At 42.5% G+C, this 20,509-nt stretch overlaps 1 protein-coding gene across 1 annotated transcript in view; it reads left to right on the forward strand.

Annotated features, from left to right (window-relative positions):
- The window catches only part of LOC147684197 (uncharacterized), a 165,987-nt gene that overhangs the window by 21,612 nt on the left and 123,866 nt on the right, over positions 1–20,509 (forward strand). Inside the window, exons 4-5 of the mRNA XM_086942609.1 lie at positions 1,447–1,701; positions 4,334–4,588. Coding sequence (XP_086798735.1) covers positions 1,447–1,701; positions 4,334–4,588 — 510 coding nt within the window. The remainder of the gene's footprint in view (positions 1–1,446; positions 1,702–4,333; positions 4,589–20,509) is intronic.

Raw genomic sequence — 20,509 nt, forward strand, 5'->3', positions numbered from 1 at the left:
CCTGTAAACTAAAGGGATCCCAATCATTTCAGGAGTCCATTTTCATGCCTTCTCAAGCTGTGAGTCTATCTACGAAGCTAAGTGAATGGCAACAAATGTCCAAGTGGCAGGTTTATTTTACTGGATTTCAAAACACATGAATGTGTACACACCATTCCTATTAGCATATTTGCACACAGTGAGATAATCCGCATTTAGAAGCCCCATTTACCTAAATGAACTCCTCACCAATTTTGGAGTATTTACTTTTCAATAATTTTTTTGTCCAACTTTGTTGAGTTAAAGAGGCTTAATTTTAGTAAGTAATTTTCCTCAGTAGAGAGGTTATAAAATGAGTTTGTTATCATCATCCTCATATTAATACCTTTTTAGCTTTGAAATTGCTGAACACAAAGTCATGGATACAATTTGAATCCCCATTAGTTTAGTGCACTTTCAAATTCAATGGAAAAACACTGCTTACTGGTACTGGTTTAGTTGTTATATGTAAATATCAAACCAGATAACTGCTGGAAATCGGAGCATGTATTCTTGCAATTATGGCATGTGACAAAATATTTGCACAATTTTAGTAATTTCTCACTTCTAGTAGAATGAAAATACATACTGTAAACTGTCTTCAGGTAAATTAATACACATGAACATTCATTTAATTCCAACATAAGAAATAACATCAATCACCGTAAATCTGCTATAAGGTAGCACAATTATAATTTTTTGAAAAACCATCAAAAGGTGTTTTCAGAACAAGGGATCAGAAATATCTAAAATCCAATGAATCTAGTTTGGATAGCAAAATTAACATATCATTCTTCTAGTGAAAATAGATAAAAGCTATTAACTCACTATTCCGAGACTTCAGTTGATTAGATAGAAGGTCATACAAAATGTCACCTGGCAGCTATATAGGTTTTTAAATGAATACACATTAAGAAAATATTAAGAGCAGTTGTAGGGATCTACCTGGCCTGATTTGCAAAATTACAGCACATCAGTATATTACATCATAAATGAAATCAAACTATATGCGCTTTCATTTTACAATAGAAAATAAGATGTCTAATTTACCACAAGTCGTTGAAGAGTATATTTCAACTGTACTCAACCACTGTTCAATGATACATTTTAGAAAAAAAAATTCTGGAAATAAGGGTATTAAGGTATCGTTGCTCATTTCTGAGTGTTGAGAATAAGTTATTGTAACTAAAGAGATTTCATTGGAAATATTTTTTATTGCTCTTTTGGAAATGTATATTGTTTAGTAAAAATCTCTATTTTCAATTCCGTAATCAAAGAGTGATGTTAGGAAGTATCTCAATCTACTGTGAGATCTGGCATGCTGTATATTGTTGCAGATGATAGATACCGTTTAAAGAATTTGTTACGTCTGACAATTATGTGAAATATTCTATGAATGGTACTCAATATTCCATCTTCTCATTTCAGTGCCCAGTGTAATTAACAATCTAAGTGTGACTGATATCACCATTGATTCAATTTCTTTGAGCTGGCTACCACCAACTGGAAACAAAAGCTCCTATTCAGTGCAAGTTTTAGGAAATCCAGCCTCAAATGTGACATGGTTGTATGAAAATGTGTCTATCACAAATTTGATACCTGGAAACTTCTACACATTCAAAGTCTCTGCTGTGGGTGGAAATGGTGTACTGGGAAAAAACAGTATATTATCGGAATTCACAGGTATACTTTTTCAAAATAAAATAGGTATAATTTTGATAGATGTGCTATTATTGCATGTAATACCACATACCTGCTGGGGATACTTTAACTTTAACAAGCAAAGACAATTACCTCTCTCCTTATTGAAACCTGATAATAAAAATGTATTTGTCTGCTTGTTTGAGGTTTTCAAGTCTTCAATTTGATCCACAGGGACACTTCCAGTTCAGAGTCTACACAACAGAGATTTCCAGGACATACCAAACTTGGGGCCTCATTTACTAGTTTTTGACAATGGCCACAAAGCAAGACTTCCAGCTGCGCTGCCTTGTGCCAGAATAAAAATGCTGGAATATGCTGTATCTACAAGATAAGGCGCATTCCTGTCCTTCTTCACTGTGCCGGTGCGCAAACAGCAGCCGTGCAACAACGCAGACACCCTTGCGTCATGTTGCACGGGTGTCAGCATTTCCGGGATGATTATTTTTGTGCAGGAAAGTACAACTTCCTTCACAAAAACAATAATTGATGGCATTTTTTTCATTCTATGCGTGCTTCAGAATACAGCATGTATAGAAAGAGGAAAAATAAAAGTACTTTGCTTCGTTGCGCCACTCCTACCCCCCTGGGGAGGAATAGGATTCTGACTCATTGCCAGTTCTACAAAACATTGAAAAACTAGGAATTTGTCAGGTTCCATGGATGTTGCATGGGAACACCCATAGCAGCTCTCATGGAAAGCCCTTTCCATGCAAAGTAATGCAAGAAAGGGGCCCATATTTACAAGGCTATGAAAAGTCATGCAGGATGACTTTACATTGTTGTGTAAATATGGACAAGCCTGTTGCGCTGCCAGTGCATAAAAAAGTGACCCATCTGTGGTGCAATTGGTTTGCAAATGAGGCCTGGACTTTTTAGCAAGGTTCTGTTTAGGCTCTGAATTTAACCTAATAGATGTCATTTCACAAGAAAGTTTGTGATTTTCAGGTATTTTTAGATTGTCCTGTAGGGCTCCTGATTAATCTGCAATAGAGTTTCAGGAGTAATCAGAAGATTAAAGTTTAAGCATGAGCAATGTTAAATTTATTAAGAGTTTTACATGGACACATGTGAATAAAGCTAAATTAAATAGCATCTTTTATGTTTTTCAAATTGTTACATACCATTTATTTATACATGGAGACATTTTATATACGATACTTTCCTGTAAACTAAAGGGATCCCAATCATTTCAGGAGTCCATTTTCATGCCTTCTCAAGCTGTGAGTCTATCTACGAAGCTAAGTGAATGGCAACAAATGTCCAAGTGGCAGGTTTATTTTACTGGATTTCAAAACACATGAATGTGTACACACCATCCCTATTAGCATATTTGCACACAGTGAGATAATCCGCATTTAGAAGCCCCATTTACCTAAATGAACTCCTCACCAATTTTGGAGTATTTACTTTTCAATAATTTTTTTGTCCAACTTTGTTGAGTTAAAGAGGCTTAATTTTAGTAAGTAATTTTCCTCAGTAGAGAGGTTATAAAATGAGTTTGTTATCATCATCCTCATATTAATACCTTTTTAGCTTTGAAATTGCTGAACACAAAGTCATGGATGCAATTTGAATCCCCATTAGTTTAGTGCACATTTCAAATTCAATGGAAAAACACTGCTTACTGGTACTGGTTAAGTTGTTATATGTAAAGATCAGCCCGGGAAACTGCTGGAAAAGGGAGCATGCATTCTTGCAATTACAACATGTGACAAAATATTTGCACACCTGTAGTAATTTCTCACTTGTAATAGAATGAAAATACATACTATAAACTGTCTTCAGGTAAATGAATGAACATGAACATTCATTTAATTCCAACATAAGAAATAACATCAATCACCGTAAATCTGCTATAATAGTAGCACATTTATAATTTTTTGATAAACCATCAAAAGGTGTTTTCAGAACAAGTGATCAGAAATATCTAAAATCTAATTAATCTAGTTTGGATAGCAAAATTAATATATCAGTCTTCTAGTGAAAATAGATAAAAGCGATTAACTTATTATTCCGAGATTTCAGTTCATCAGATAGAAGGTCATACAAAGTGTTACCTGGCAGCTATACAAGATTTGAAATGAATACAAATTAAGAAAATATTATGATCAGTTGGAGGGATCTACCTGGCCTGATTTGCAAAATTACAGCACATCAGTATATTACATCATACATGAAGTCAAAATATATGTGCACTTATTTTACATTAGAAAATAAGATAATGTCTTATTTACCACAAGTCGTTGAAGAGTATATTATAAATCTACTCAACCACTGTTCAGTGATACATTTTAGGAAACATTTTTCTGGAAATAATGGTATTAAGCTACAGTTGTTCACAGCTGGTGGTTGAGAATAAGTTATCATAACTAAAGGGATTTCATTGGAAACTTTTTTTATTGCTCTTTTGGAAATGTATATTGTTTAGAAAAATCTATTTTTTGAATTCCGTAATCAAAGAGTGATTTTAGGAAGTATCTCACTCTACTTTGAGATCTGGCATGCTGTATATTGTGGCAGATGATAGATACCGTTTAACGAATTCGTTACTTCTGACAATTATGTGAAAAATTTTATGAATGGTATTTAAAATTCCATCTTCTCATTTCAGTGCCCAGTATAATTAACAATCTAAGTGTGACGGATAAGACCATTGATTCAATTTCTTTGAGCTGGCTACCACCAACTGGGAATAAAAGCTCCTATTTAGTGCAAGTTTTAGGAAATCCAGAATCAAATGTGACAACTTTGTATGAAAATGTGTCCATCACAAATTTAACACCTGGCAACCTGTACACCTTCAAAGTCTATGCTGTGGGTGGAAATGGTTTACTGGGAAAAAGCAGCTCATTATCTGAATCCACAGGTGAGCATTTAATATGTAAAATAGATATAATTTTGATAGATGTACCATTATTTATGTAATAACAGTATTGTCATTATTATTATGTATTAACACTTTATTCAAGCTTATAAAATGCATGTTCTAGCTGCCTGCATACCTGTAATTGATGGTGATAATCCTACTTCAACAAGCAGTCACAATGCCATCTCTCCTTATCAAAACTGGAGAATAAAAATGTGCTATGTGTCTGCTTGTTTGAGGTTCTCAAGTTTGAAAGTCAATCGACAGGGAAATTTGCAGTTCAGATTCTATACAAGCGAGGTTTCCAGGCCACAACAAACTGTAATTATTTTTATCAATGTTCTGTTTAGGCTTTGAATTTAAGCTATGAGATATCATTTAACAAGAAATATCTTGTGTGTTTGAGAAAGTTACTGAGTTCTCAGGTATTCCTAAATAGCCCTTTTTGTGGGCCTCATTAATATACATTAGCAATACATTTTAAGAAATACCTAAAAGAATAATGATTAAGCACGAGCTATGTTCAATATACTGAGAGTTTTACATGAAGAAATTTGAATAAATGCAAAATAAAAAAAAGATATTTTTTATTTTTTAAAATATTATGTATAATTCACTTCTACACAGACATATGCTATATATGCTTTCGTGGAAACTAAAGGGATCCAGATCACATCAGGAGTTAATTTTCATGCCTTCCTGAGGTATGGATTGATCTACCTAGTCAACGGAATGACCACAAATGTCTGAGAAGCAGGAATATATTGCTGGATACACACACACTTTCCTTGCGAGCATATTTGCACACAGCCAGATATACCACATTTACAAGCCACATTTACCAGAATGTAATCCTCCCCAGTTTTGGAGTATTTACTTTTAAATGCTTTTTTTGCCCAGCTGTGTTGAGTTGGACAGATTTTTTTTAGTAATTAGTTTCCTTTTTAGAAAATCAGTTTGCTATTATCATCCTCTTGTGAATACCTTTGCAGCTTTACAATTGGCGAACACAAAGTTGAGATGCAATTTAAATCTCTGTACATGCGGATAATCGGATCTAAACAGACATTGTATTAGTTTGATGTATATTCATAATTAAATGGAAAAATACTGTTTACTGGTTTCATCATTATTTATACAGATTCACCCAGGATACTGCTGGAAATTAGAGCTTGTATTCTGGTAATTAAGACATATGACAAAACATTTCTGTGAAACGTATTTTAAATGCTGCAATTCATTTTCAATGTTTTTATTTGCGCAGTTGGAGTATTTTCTCACTTCTTGTTAAATGAAAATACTTGTTGCAAACTGTCATCAGAGAAATGAATGAAAATGAACATTCAAATAATTTCAACTTAAGAAGGAACATCAGTCACTGTTAAGCTGCTGTAAATTTAAATATTTACAATTTTTCAAAAACTGGCAAAAGGTGATTTCAGAACAAGTGATCAGAAATAATAACAATCAGAATCAGAGTCAGAAACCACTTTATTCGATTAATAAAAATCATAAAAGTATACTATACATAATTATTTGTTTCCCCTAAAAATAGTATCAAAATTCATAAGATTACCTTAAAAACATAAAAAAAATATTTCATAGTAAAAATCAGTTAATCACTACAGGAATGGGCGTACCTCCCAATCGCGGAATATCTAGTGTTACCGGTTTTCTTCCAGGGCGTTTTAGTATAGTGTAAATAACATAGGGGCCAAGATACAACCTTCGGGGGTGACCTTACTCCATTTTAATCTCCTCCCTTGGTCTTTTACTTTTACATTTACTGCTGCTGGTGACATAGCTGTTTTGTTCAGGAGAGAAAGACCATTGTCCAGTTCAATTACTACTGGGTTGTGGTCACTGAAGGAAGAGGGAATGGCATTATTAAAAATTACATGACTTAAAAGTCCTGGGGATAAGAATATGTAATCTATTATAGATTCACTGTCCCTTGCTCTATACGTAGGGACAAGATTACTCCCATCAGGAAATCCCACCTCAAACAAATCATTAATGGACAAAAGTGCCTCCAATGCTTCACCCTTAGAGCTGTGTTCAAAATGTTGAGGAGTTGTGAAATCAGGGCCATCGCTATCTCTGTATTGGCAGTTTAGGTTGAATAGGTGTACATTAAAATCACCCATCAGAATATACTGTTAATGTTAATGTTAAGCTGAATTTATAAAGTGCACTGACACCGGAGGTTTCCTGGCGTGTTATAATGAACAAAAGTGGTTTGATTTTCCTTATATATTTTTTAAAAATTCGACAACGAATGGAGATGCTCATTTGGGGACTCCCCTTGCAATGAATTATAACAGTTAATGAGAATTAGCTTGATGTTATTTGCCAAACTAACTTCCAGTATTAAATAGTTAGGGGAAAAGCAGTCGACCTTTTTAACTCTACCTGCTATGTTTACTGAAACCAAAAACATGAGTCCCCCTCTATCTCTCCCTGCTGGCGAACTCAAGGCAGGTACATAGTAAGATGTTAAACCGTTTATCCAGAATTCACAGTCCCTGTCCCATGTCTCTTGAAATACGACGATATCGAACTGTTTCACAAAGTTTAGCCAGACATTATCATCCCTTTTGGACCGCAGCCCTGCTACATTCCAGCTAAACATTTTAACCTTATCCCCCACACCCTCAGTGATACTAGCGCTCTTAGGTTGGATGTTAGGAATCTTGTTAACAGGACCCGTTAGTCAATCAATCTCCCCTAAATGGGATAAGGGGGAGAATCGATTTGATAAAATCAGACCCAACCTGGATTCCTGTCTAAGTGCACTATTGGGCTTGGGCAACAACCCTGACTTTTGTGTTACCCAAGTGGGGTGATGTGTAGGAATATTTGGGGTAAGCCTACTATGTTTACTGGGGCTCCAAGCCAGTTTCCTCTCTCCCCTGTAATGCATGTTTGGCTGCGGGTAAAATAAACCCAATGGCATGGCCCGAATACCTCCATCCTCCAGATCTAGATTAGAGGCATCCCAAAGCAGTTGTGTTGCCCCATCAGAGTTGTTGAAATTTACAATGAGGCAATCCCCTTCAGATGTTTTTTAGTATGCCCCAACCAACTAACTCGTCTGCCATATTCATGCTAGAAGAGATGTTTTTTGCCCTGGTGCAATTTTCATTGCACCACTTCTTTATATTACTCATCAGGACATCAGGGGATTCATCCTCGCCTGTTTTCAATGGAGGGACATTTACAAGAATAGCAACGAAAGGCGTGGCTTCGGGGGGGAGATTGATAGTCGGTTATGGTCTATCCCCTATACAATCCCTCCTCTCTGACAGGGCCCTTTTTGGAATCGGATTGTTTTTAGGGCCTATGCCCAGCAACGGGCCCTTGGATCCAATTCCGATCTGGGGTAGTGCTGTGTTGACAGAGAGCATTTCTATCTCTTGGGACCTAGCGGGGGATAGTGGTGCACTCTCTTCCTTTCTCCCGGGAATCTGAGGTTTGGGGGCCTGCGTAGTGGGTGGAATGATAGCTGCTGGCTGACTAAAGGAATGAACCTGTGTTACAGAGGAGATGTTTAAACGCTCACATTTTTTCTTGATCCCTGCCACACAATCATTCAAGGTATCAATAATGTCTTTGAATATTCGTATCAGAGTAGATTCCAGTTTGTCTGTGAAAAAGTTCTCCACCATGTCCCTAATGGAGTTTTCTAAGTGGTTAGATAGTAATGTTCCTTTCTTTATCTGGTTGTTTGAGGAGTCTTAAACTTATTATACTGCCTCTTTCCTCTTAACTTTGCAGCGTTTGGACTTCCCGCAGCAGGCTCATTCACGATCGAAGTATTAACAGTGGAGTAGTGTGGCTCACTGGTTAGAGGCGGCAGACCCGGGAGCAGAAGTCGACCCGGGACCAGGGTTCAATTCCCAACGCGGCAGGGTCGTGGACCTGGGTCAGCGGACTCGATAATACTCGCTCCAGGGTCCCTACTCTACTCAGTGGTCCCACTCGGCATCTCTGGGCATTAGCTTGCCTAATCAACGCCGGGGATGCCTGGCTCCACCTTGGGGACTCCCAGCAGGGACCATCCCACAGGGAAAGCCAGGATGGGTTCCCCAGCATTATACAGCACCAGGAAACCTACGGGTAGCAGTGCGCTCTACAAGCTCAAATACATTTACATTTAACAGATGGGCCCTGCTCGGGGCAAAGTGAGGTGTTAATGTCTGATGTTACAAAATTCTTAGTAGCGTCAATTACAATCTTTGGCTCCAAAGGGATATGGGGACTAACAACCGACAACAACCCCTGTGTCTGAATGTCGATGTCTTCCAAACCCAGTTCGCGTTCGGTGTTGGCAATTTGAGTTGTTAATTCCCCCACAGCAGAGGTTAAATAGGATATTATAGTAGCGGAGTGTCGTGGGACTTTTGCTTTAACTTCCCCACCTGTAGTTGAGGTTTGTAGTTTACGCTTACCCATTGTCCTTCTTGCTCTTCCTCAGGGGGGTGGCCCGACCCGACCCTGCCACAGACGGCCCGCCTTCTGCCCGGGCTGATGTTTATGCGCCTCCGGGCAGAAGTGACAGGTGCCAGGCGGCGTCCCCGTCAAGCAGGGGACGCTGGGAAATGTAGTCCAAGTTGCGGCGGCAGGGGCAAGCTGCGCTGGTCGTGAGCCTCGTGGACCTCGTAGGAGGCAAAGCGCTGTGCGACAGTGACCCCGGGAAAGTGGGTTTCTCCCCCGCTCCACCGGAGGAAGGGCTGATGTTTATGCGCCTCTGGGCGGAAGTGACAGGTGCCAGGCGGCATCCCCGTCAAGCAGGGGACGCTGGGAAATGTAGTCCAAGTTGCGGCGGCAGGGGCAAGCTGCGCTGGTCGTGAGCCTCGTGGACCTCGTAGGAGGCAAAGCGCTGTGTGACAGTGACCCCAGGGAAGTAGGTTTCTCCTCCGCTAGACACAAGGAAGGTCCTAGGGGTAAGTTTACGAGAGAGCTTAGAGGGACGACCGGTGCACCGACGGAGAGTGCGGTGCATCCACTACCTGAGCTCGTGCCAGGTGAGGTGGGGCTGTTCCTTCCCATCACGTGGGATGAGAAGATGAACATACATACACCATCAGGTGATATGGTTTTTGTTATTTTAACTTAGCAGTAGCACTAATGGTCCTGAAGAAGCAGCAGGAGATCACTAGACTCCATCTGTCTGCAGAAACATGTCAACCTTACATCTCTTTTAGTGGTCATTTGTTACACCACTTATTTTGCACTGTTTTTATTGATTTAGGAGTGTGAGGGTGTCTATTAAAATTGTTTTCCCGATCACGACCTACTTTTAGAGCTTTTCTCTTTCTTTTCACACACACCTTTTCTTTGCACTGCTTTTCAGTTCCCCGAGTATACACGCCTTTTTCGCACATCTATAATAACACTGTGGTTTTTCCTGTGCATGGCTTAGTCATCTGCCAGCACAGGTTTTTTTACCCTCTATGTGTTATTTATAAACGTAAAAGATCCCAGATGATGAAGGGCGGTCTCGATGGTGGACTGATGGGAACTTGTTTATAATTAAACTACTCCCTGTTGTTGCTATATTTTTGGGTACATTGTCTGTTCTTGGACTCACTGTTAATTTTGGTTGGTGTCGGTTTCTCCTCCGCTCCACCGGAGGAAGGGCTGATGTTTATGCGCCTCCGTGCGGAAGTGACAGGTGCCAGGCGACGTCCCCGTCAAGCAGGGGACGCTGGGAAATGTAGTCCAAGTTGCGGGGGCAGGGGCAAGCTGCGCTGGTCGTACGCCTCGTGGACCTTGTCGGAGGCAAAGCGCTGTGCGACAGTGACCCCAGGCAAGTAGGTTTCTCCCCCGCTCCACCGGAGGAAGGGCTGATGTTTATGCGCCTCCGGGCGGAAGTGACAGGTGCCAAGCGGCGTCCCCGTCAAGCAGGGGACGCTTGGAAATGTAGTCCAAGTTGCTGCGGCAGGGGCAAGCTGCGCTGGTCGTGAGCCTCGTGGACCTCGTAGGAGGCAAAGCACTGTGCAACAGTGACCCCAGGCAAGTAGGTTTCTCCCCCGCTCCACCGGACGAAGGGCTGATGTTTATGCGCCTCCGGGCGGAAGTAACAGGTGCCAGGCGGCTTCCCCGTTAAGCAGGGGACACTGGGAAATGCAGTCCAAGTTGCGGCGGCAGGGGCAAGCTGCGCTGGTCGTGAGCCTCGTGGACCTCGTAGGAGGCAAAGCGCTGTGCGACAGTGACCCCAGGCAAGTAGGTTTCTCCCCCGCTCCACCGGAGAAAGGGCTGATGTTTATGCGCCTCGGGTTGGAAGAAACAGGTGCCAGGCGGCGTCCCCATCAAGCAGGGGATGCTGGGAAATGTAGTCCAAGTTTCGACGGCAGGGGCAAGCTGCGCTGTTCGTGAGCCTGCTGGACCTCATAGGAGGCAAGGCGCTGTGCGACAGGGACCCCAGGCAAGTAGGTTTCTCCCCCGCTCCACCGGAGGAAGGGCTGATGTTTATGCGCCTCCGGGTGGAAGTGACAGGTGCCAGGCGACGTCCCGGTCAAGCAGGGGATGCTGGGAAATGTAGTCCAAGTTGCGGCGGCAGGGGCAAGCTGCGCTGGTCGTGAGCCTCGTGGACCTCGTAGGAGGCAAAGCGCTTTGCGACAGTGACCCCAGGCAAGTAGGTTTCTCCCCCGCTCCACCGGAGGAAGGGCAGATGTTTATGCGCCTCCGTGCGGAAGTGATAGGTGCCAGGCGGCGTCCCCGTCAAGCAGGGGACGCAGGGAAATGTAGTCCAAGTTGCGGCGGCAGGGGCAAGCTGCGCTGGTCGTGAGCCTCGTGGACCTCGTAGGAGGCAAAGCGCTGTGCGACAGTGACCCCAGGCAAGTAGGTTTCTCCCCGGCTCCACCGGAGGAAGGGCTGATGTTTATGCGCCTCCGGGCGGAAGTGACAGGTGCCAGGTGGCGTCCCCGTCAAGCAGGGGACGCTGGGAAATGTAGTCCAAGTTGCGGTGGCAGGGGCAAGCTGCGCTGGTCCTGAGCCTTCTGGACCTCATAGGAGGCAAAGCGCTGTGCGACAGTGACCCCAGGCAAGTAGGTTTCTCCCCCGCTCCACCGGACGAAGGGCTGATGTTTATGCGCCTCTGGGCGGAAGTAACTGGTGCCAGGCGGCGTCCCCATCAAGCAGGGGACGCTGGGAAATGTAGTCCAAGTTTCGGCGGCAGGGGCAAGCTGCGCTGTTCGTGAGCCTCGTGGACGTCGTAGGAGGCAAAGCGCTGTGCGACAGTGACCCCATGCAAGTAGGTTTCTACCCCGCTCCACCGGAGGAAGGGCTGATGTTTATGCGCCTCTGGGCGGAAGTGACAGGTGCCAGGCGGCGTCCCCGTCAAGCAGGGGACGCTGGGAAATGTAGTCCAAGTTGCGGCGGCAGGGGCAAGCTGCGCTGGTCGTGAGCCTCGTGGACCTAATAGGAGGCAAAGCGCTTTGCGACAGTGACCCCAGGCAAGTAGGTTTCTCCCCCGCTCCACCGGAGGAAGGGCAGATGTTTATGCGCCTCCGTGCGGAAGTGACAGGTGCCAGGCGACGTCCCCGTCAAGCAGGGGACGCTGGGAAATGTAGTCCAAGTTGCGGCGGCAGGGGCAAGCTGCGCTGGTCGTGAGCCTCGTGGACCTCGTAGGAGGCAAAGCGCTGTGCGACAGTGACCCCAGGCAAGTAGGTTTCTCCCCCGCTCCACCGGAGGAAGGGCTGATGTTTATGCGCCTCCGGGCGGAAGTGACAGGTGCCAGGTGGCGTCCCCGTCAAGCAGGGGACGCTGGTAAATGTAGTCCAAGTTGCGGCGGCAGGGGCAAGCTGCGCTGGTCGTGAGCCTCGTGGACCTCGTAGGAGGCAAAGCGCTGTGCGGCAGTGACCCCAGGCAAGTAGGTTTCTCCCCCGCTCCACCGGACGAAGGGCTGATGTTTATGCGCCTCTGGGTGGAAGTAACTGGTGCCAGGTGGCGTCCCCATCAAGCAGGGGACGCTGGGAAATGTAGTCCAAGTTGTGGCGGCAGGGGCAAGCTGCGCTGGTCGTGAGCCTCGTGGACCTCGTAGGAGGCAAAGCGATGTGCGAAAGTGACCCCAGGCAAGTAGGTTTCTCCCCCGCTCCACCGGAGAAAGGGCTGATGTTTATGCGCCTCCGGTCGGAAGAAACAGGTGCCAGGCGGCGTCCCCATCAAGCAGGGGACGCTGGGAAATGTAGTCCAAGTTTCGGTGCCAGGGGCAAGCTGCGCTGTTCGTGAGCCTCGTGGACGTCGTAGGAGGCAAAGCGCTGTGCGACAGTGACCCCATGCAAGTAGGTTTCTCCCTCGCTCCACCGGAGGAAGGGCTGATGTTTATGCGCCTCCGGGCGGAAGTGAAAGGTGCCAGGCGGCGTCCCCATCAAGCAGGGGACGCTGGGAAATGTAGTCCAAGTTGCGGCGGCAGGGGCAAGCTGCGCTGGTCGTGAGCCTCGTGGACCTCGTAGTAGGCAAAGCGCTGTGCGACAGTGACCCCAGGCAATTAGGTTTCTCCCCCGCTCCACCGGAGAAAGGGCTGATGTTTATGCGCCTCCCGTCGGAAGAAACAGGTGCCAGGCGGCGTCCCCATCAAGCAGGGGACGCTGGGAAATGTAGTCCAAGTTTCGGTGGCAGGGGCAAGCTGCGCTGTTCGTGAGCCTCATGGACCTCGTAGGAGGCAAAGCGCTGTGCGACAGTGACCCCAGGCAAGTAGGTTTCTCCCCCGCTCCACCGGAGGAAGGGCTGATGTTTATGCGCCTCCGGGCAGAAGTGACAGGTGCCAGGCGGCGACCCCGTCAAGCAGGGGATGCTGGGAAATGTAGTCCAAGTTTCGGCGGCAGGGGCAAGCTGCGCTGTTCGTGAGCCTCGTGGACGTCGTAGGAGGCAAAGCGCTGTGCGACAGTGACCCCATGCAAGTAGGTTTCTCCCTCGCTCCACCGGAGGAAGGGCTGATGTTTATGCGCCTCCGGGCGGAAGTGAAAGGTGCCAGGCGGCGTCCCCGTCAAGCAGGGGACGCTGGGAAATGTAGTCCAAGTTGCGGCGGCAGGGGCAAGCTGCGCTGGTCGTGAGCCTCGTGGACCTCGTAGGAGGCAAAGCGCTGTGCGACAGTGACCCCAGGCAAGTAGGTTTCTCCCCCGCTCCACCGGAGAAAGGGCTGATGTTTATGCGCCTCCCGTCGGAAGAAACAGGTGCCAGGCGGCGTCCCCATCAAGCAGGGGACGCTGGGAAATGTAGTCCAAGTTGCGGCGGTAGGGGCAAGCTGCGCTGGTCGTGAGCCTCGTGGGCCTCATAGGAGGCAAAGCGCTGTGCGACAGTGACCCCAGGCAAGTAGGTTTCTCTCCCACTCCACCGGAGGAAGGGCTGATGTTTATGCGCCTCTGGGCGGAAGTGACAGGTGCCAGGCGGCGTCCCCGTCAAGCAGGGGACGCTGGGAAATGTAGTCCAAGTTGCGGCGGCAGGGGCAAGCTGCGCTCGTCGTGAGCCTCGTGGACCTCGTAGGAGGCAAAGCGCTGTGCGACAGTGACCCCAGGCAAGTAGGTTTCTCCCAATCAAATCAATCCAGTTTTTGCATACCCTGCCACCTCCTTTTGGACCCAGCTATATGCAAATCAGTCTTGACCCAGCTCCAATACAAACACTTCAGCCCAAACTGCCAAGCCTGGTCCTCCCTGAATTGGAATGCCAGCAACTCAAGACCAGTTTCACCCTAGTTATGGGCTCTTGAGATGGGCCCAACTTGGTTCCAGGGACACAGTGTGCAATAGAACCAGATCTGGGATTACCCGTCCAATTTAGGGTGAAAACATTGATGCATGCAATGCTTGAATTATTCTCAGCCACAGGTAATCACTCTGGTACATCCTAATCCATCACTGTATTGCACATCATGCCACCTCAGTTTGGACATAGCTACTTCAAATCAGTCTTGACACTGCTCCAATAGAACTGTCCAGCCCAAACTGCCAAACCGGTTACTTCCTGAACAAGCAACCCAGGATCATCTTTGCCCTAGTTATGGGCTCATCAGCCAATTAAAGAGGAGGTTAGAATACTGTGGTAAAGCTGCTGATCACCTGGGAGTTAACTGGTAGTCTGCTGCTGGTGGTGAAAGTACATGATTCAGTCTGCATGTCAGAATGTTTTAATGAAATATAAGAATAAGATATTTGAAAACTCATTTCTACAGCACCACTATAATTTGGATGACAAAAATGAGCCCCCTCATGCTGTTCCTATCGGAATAAAAAGTTTTAAGTTTTACCAATTTCATTCAATCAAGATGTCTTTAGTTGGGATCACTGACATAATATCGAGGGTCAGAATATCGACTAGCAAAAATATCGAGGAAAAAATATCTACAGACAAAATATCGAGTTTGTATCTACAAACAGGTAAGTACAAAAATATCGAGTACAAAATATTGTTTACAAAAATATAGTTCAAAAAAATATCAACTTTATTAAAAACAGTGTTAAATTAAATTAAAATTAAAAATTATTACTAAAATATACTTAAAAATACTTAAATTAACTTATAATAATTAAATAATCAATGAAAGTTATAAAATATTTTTTTACAATCATATTTGTTAAAACATATATATATATATATATATATATATATATATATATATATATATATATATATATATATATTACATAATGTAATTAAATATTATCCAATATTATTACCGTACAATAGCAGAAGTGTAAAAAACTACTATTCCCACTCCAGAGAGTGAAACTGTAGGGAAAGCGTTGGATAGCGTAGGGGTAAAAATTTCAATTCCCACTCCAGTGAGTGCAACAGTAGGGAAAGTGTTGGATAGCGTAGGGGAAAAAATTACTATTCCCACTCCAGTGGGGGCAACAGTAGGGAAAGCGTTGGATAGCGTAGGGGTAAAAATTACTATTCCCACTCCAGTGAGTGCAACAGTAGGGAAAGTGTTGGATAGCGTAGGGGTAAAAATTACTATTCCCACTCCAAATAGTGCAACAGTAGGGAAAGTGTTGGATAGCGTAGGGGTTAAAATTACTATTCCCACTCCAGTGAGTGCAACAGTAGGGAAAGTGTTGGATAGCGTAGGGGTAAAAATTACTATTCCCACTCCAAATAGTGCAACAGTAGGGAAAGCGTTGGATAGCGTAGGGGTAAAAATTACAATTCCCACTCCAGTGAGTGCAACAGTAGGGAAATTGTTGGATAGCGTAGGGGTAAAAATTACTATTCCCACTCCAAATAGTGCAGCAGTAGGGAAAGCGTTGGATAGCGTAGGGGTTAAAATTACTATTCCCACTCCAAAGAGTGCAACAGTAGGTAAAGCGTTCGATAGCGTAGGGGTAAACATTACAATTCCCACTCCAGTGAGTGCAACAGTAGGGAAAGTGTTGGATAGCGTAGGGGAAAAAATTACTATTCCCACTCCAGTGGGTGCAACAGTAGGGAAAGTGTTGGATAGCGTAGGGGTAAAAATTACTATTCCCACTCCAAAGAGTGCAACAGTAGGGAAAGCGTTGGATAGAGTAGGGGTAAAAATTACTATTCCAACTCCAGTGAGTGCAACAGTAGGGAAACCGTTGGATAGCGTAGAGGTAAAAATGACTATTCCCACTCCAGAGAGTGCAACAGTAGGGAAAATAAATACTTCATATATTATAAATATCAATTAATATCTATAAAAAATTAATTAAAAGTAATTACAAATTTAAGATAATATAAAATAAATCAATTAAAATTACAAATTAAATTTAATTATTACAATTATTTACCTATTAATACTAATTAATTACAAATTAACAATTAATAATTTAACATTTAAAAATTAATTTACAAATAATTCAAATTAAATACAATTAAATAAATTGATTTATTTAATTAATTATAAATAAATTACTTCCAATCCTATTCCCCTATAAACCCACAACCCACTACAGAAAATAAATTATTAAATTATCATATAACTAGCAATTAATCAATTAAAAACAATTAATTAGCTATTCTTATTTAATTAATTACCCATAAAAAATAATTAAAATTAATTCTAAAACAATAACAATAAATATGTTAACATATTTAATTAATTGTAAATAAATTACTTCCCACCCAATTCCCCTATAAACCCACAACCCGCTACAAAAAATAAATTAGTAAAATTAACATAATTAGCAATTAATCAATTAATTTAAATTAATTGCAAATTAAAATTTAATTAATTACCAAATATAAATTAATTAACAAATAATTAAAAATGAATAGCAATAAATTAATTTACATATTTAATTAATTAAAATTAAATTACTTCCCACCCTATTCCCCTATAAACCCACAACCCGCTACAGAATTAAATTACACAAAAATTTTAAAAAAAATATTTAATTGATTAAAATAATTTATGACATAAATACACACTTTTCACACATATAATAACATAAAAAACACTATAAAAATTCGATATTATTAAAAATTCAATAATTTTAATAACCTATAATATATACTTCGATATTTTAACTGTCTATATTTTAAACATTCAATATTACATTACTTACCTTAAAAACGATATTTTTGATGTCTATATTCTGTCCAGTCGATATTTTGTCCATTCTATATTTAAAACTCGATATTATGTCCAGTCGATATTTTGTAGTCGATATTTTGACTGTTTACCCTTCAGTTGTAAGACTGGTAGTGCTTCAGTCTTTAGAACTCTCTGGAAGTCTGCAGTAGAACACAAGAATCAAGTCAAGTCAAAATAACTTTATTCGGGTTCAGGAACAAAACATAAAAGTTCATAAAATCAACATTACAAATTATGATTCCAATGACTTTACGGAGCAGCGTGAGCGAACATTCCTGGAATTCAGTTATTTGAATGAAATAAAAAAATACAAAAAATACAATCCTTAAAATTCAATCTTTTGATGAGCATGCCATTTACTTTCTGGGGCACTTAATACCACAACAATATATAGCCCTTCCCCATAGAAATACATCGGAGCTTAAATTGTATATTATAAATTGGACAGTTTGAGTTCAACTACAATCACTAATACTGTTTCCTAGTAGCCATTGCTACTTTTATGTAATTGGAAACCCTAATACATATATTGTGTGCAGCCAGAGAGTGTAAGCAATTCGATATAAGAAAATGGCCTTAATTATTTCGAAACCAGGACTATAAAATGTCCTCTTGTCTCTACGTAGAGGGTGCAAAATAGCATAAAGTGCAATGTGCTCTGGACTGCCCGAAAATCACAGGGGCAAGGCGCCAATTTGTCTGCCCACCCTGTTTGTTTCAGGAACGCCACTAAAAAATGCAAGGTAAGTAAATAAATTCCTGTTAGATAAAATCGTGTCTGTGCATTTATAGTAAATGTCAAATAAAATTGCTCCGGGGCAGGGAATAAACAAAGGGGGCCTACTACCTCAGGTTGAGAGCGGCTTATATTTGCCCCTGTAGAATGCACCTCTTTTATTATATTTTTTGCATTCTCATGAATGCCGGCTGGGCAATAAAAGTAATGCCCCAAACCTAGCTTGTAAAGGTTATGCCTGACAAATGAGAGCCAAGGAATAGTTAGTGCTACATCAAGGTTGATACAGTCTTTTATAACCTCTCTGGAAAACACAGACTCCGCTAAAAGCCACATTTTAACCCATAAAAGTAGAGGGGCAATATCTATGTGATCCGCTACAAAGTCAAGCCCCAACTCATGGTGACAAAAAATTGTTGGGGCACTATTTGGAATCATCAGTAGCCTTTTTATGAATTTGTTTTCCATAATCTGTAACTGGCGGCTGTTATGATAACCCCATACTCCTGCTCCATATGTTGCCACAAGCACGCATATGGCTTTGTAAAGTTCAACCAGCTCAGTCAATGGTTTATGGCCCAGCTTACAGGCAAAGCGAAAAAGCCCTTCCACTACCCTGCCCGCGTGTTGCACCCTTGCAGTAACATGCGATTCCCAGTCCATCCTGTTGTTAAAAATATTCCCTAAATAATTACAATTATCCAATTTGTCAATTCTCTTAACATTTTCTGATTTTGGTAGTTTTGGGGCCAGACACCTTAACATACAACTTAATGAAATTGACCTTTAAATCAAGTGCCAGCATAAAATCAGTGAATGCATGAAGTAATTTTTGGAGGGAATTTGCTGTCAGGGCCATTAACGCGGTGTCATCCGCATAAGAAAGTAGCGGGACACATGTACCCCCAATGCGTGGACAGTCAATTTCTTTGTCAGATAAAACAATCTCTAGGCCATTAGTGTAAATTAAAAAAAGAAAAGGAGCTAAAATACTTCCCTGCCGAACACCTTCTGTAGAGGCAATAGGTCTGTTTTTCCCCCATGTGGGCCTTATCTTATAGTAACAGAGGCATGGAGCCTGCAAAGGAGAGAAAGCCAAGCTTCCTCAACTCCCATTTTCCCCATAAGTGCCCACAGCTTATCCTGATTTACGGTGTCAAAAGAACTTGACAATGAAGGCCAGGTGGATAGAACCCTTCCTGGACTTCATGTACTTGCCCATAATCAGGGACAAGTTGAGGCACTGTTCAGTGGTGCCCATCCCCCTCCTAACGCCATACTGGGTTCTTGCTATCACCCCTGTGTCCTTCATCCAGGTTTCAAGTCGGGCAAGGACAACCCTTCCCAACAGCTTCATTGTAGCATCAATAAGGAAGATTGGCCTGTAACCAGCAGGGTCCCTTCTATTACCTTTTTTAAACACAGGAACCACTATGGCCTCCTTCCAAGTTGCTGGAATAGGGCTGGTTAACACAGCTTTAAAAACTTTGGTCATTAATGGGAACCACAGCTTAGGATTACTTTTAAAAAGATCTAATGGCACTCCATCCGTACCAGGAGCATTCATGCTAATTCCTTTAGCTATGGCTTACTCAACCTTGGCTACTGTGTTTGATACACTTAAATGAAAGACTGAGGTTAGGTCTAGGGGAAAATCCTCACTGGGTAACTCAAACATGCGACCTTTTGGGGTTAAAATTAGCAGAAAAATTGAGGTTCCCAGACAACCTCCAGAATTAGGGAATCCATCTTGGTCTCCTCTTCAGAAAACAGTGGACAATTTATAATATCCCAAAAGCTTTTTGGGTCCTTAAGAGAACTAGCTCTCCAAATCGTCCCAAGCTAAGTACCTCAGTTCATCTCTCCTCTGCTTAATAATACTTTTTTAAGTCTTCCTAGCGTATTTGATTTGAGCCCTGTCTCGAGGGTTTGCGTGGAGTGGCAACTTTAAAATCTTATGTGCTCTTGAGCATTCTGCATCAAACCCCCTTATCTCCAGTAGATCCCTGACCTTAATTGATTTAGTCAAATATTTAGCTACATCAGAGCAAATCAGTTGACATTCCTGAATGATCTCAGCTGGGGCAAGTCATGGCGTAAACACCTCATAAAAGAGTTGTAATTGGCTGTGACAGTTTCTGCCTCAAAGTCAGAGGGGGTTACTTTATTCCAGTTGAGTCTTACCACTTTGTTGGGATTAAAATTAACTAAATAGCCATCTACTTTCCCTGCCTGAGCTATTATCTTCAGGGATGCTATGAGGGGATTATGGTCAATAGCATTATTTGGCTCCACTTCAAAATCTTTAATAAGTGTCAAAAGCATCTGTGAAATGAACATAAAATCAATGCAACTTTCAATACCTCCTCCCACATAAGTAGGGCACTGTATTCGCGAATTTTTGACTAAGTCATTAATGAGGCCCAAATCATTTTCCATAATAATAACATTTAGGGCCTCACCCTGAGGGGTGTGGATAAAGTGTGGCAGGGGCTTCCCCTCTATATTTAATATCCCACAGACTTGACTAGAGCTATGGGGACAAGAAGAGCAATTAAAATCACCCACCCAAAGAGTACATATTGGTTGCCATTTCTTAGAGATGGTATTGATTTACGCC

Source organism: Lissotriton vulgaris, chromosome 11 (assembly GCF_964263255.1).
Source record: "Lissotriton vulgaris chromosome 11, aLisVul1.2, whole genome shotgun sequence".
NCBI classification, from domain to species: Eukaryota; Metazoa; Chordata; class Amphibia; order Caudata; family Salamandridae; genus Lissotriton; species Lissotriton vulgaris.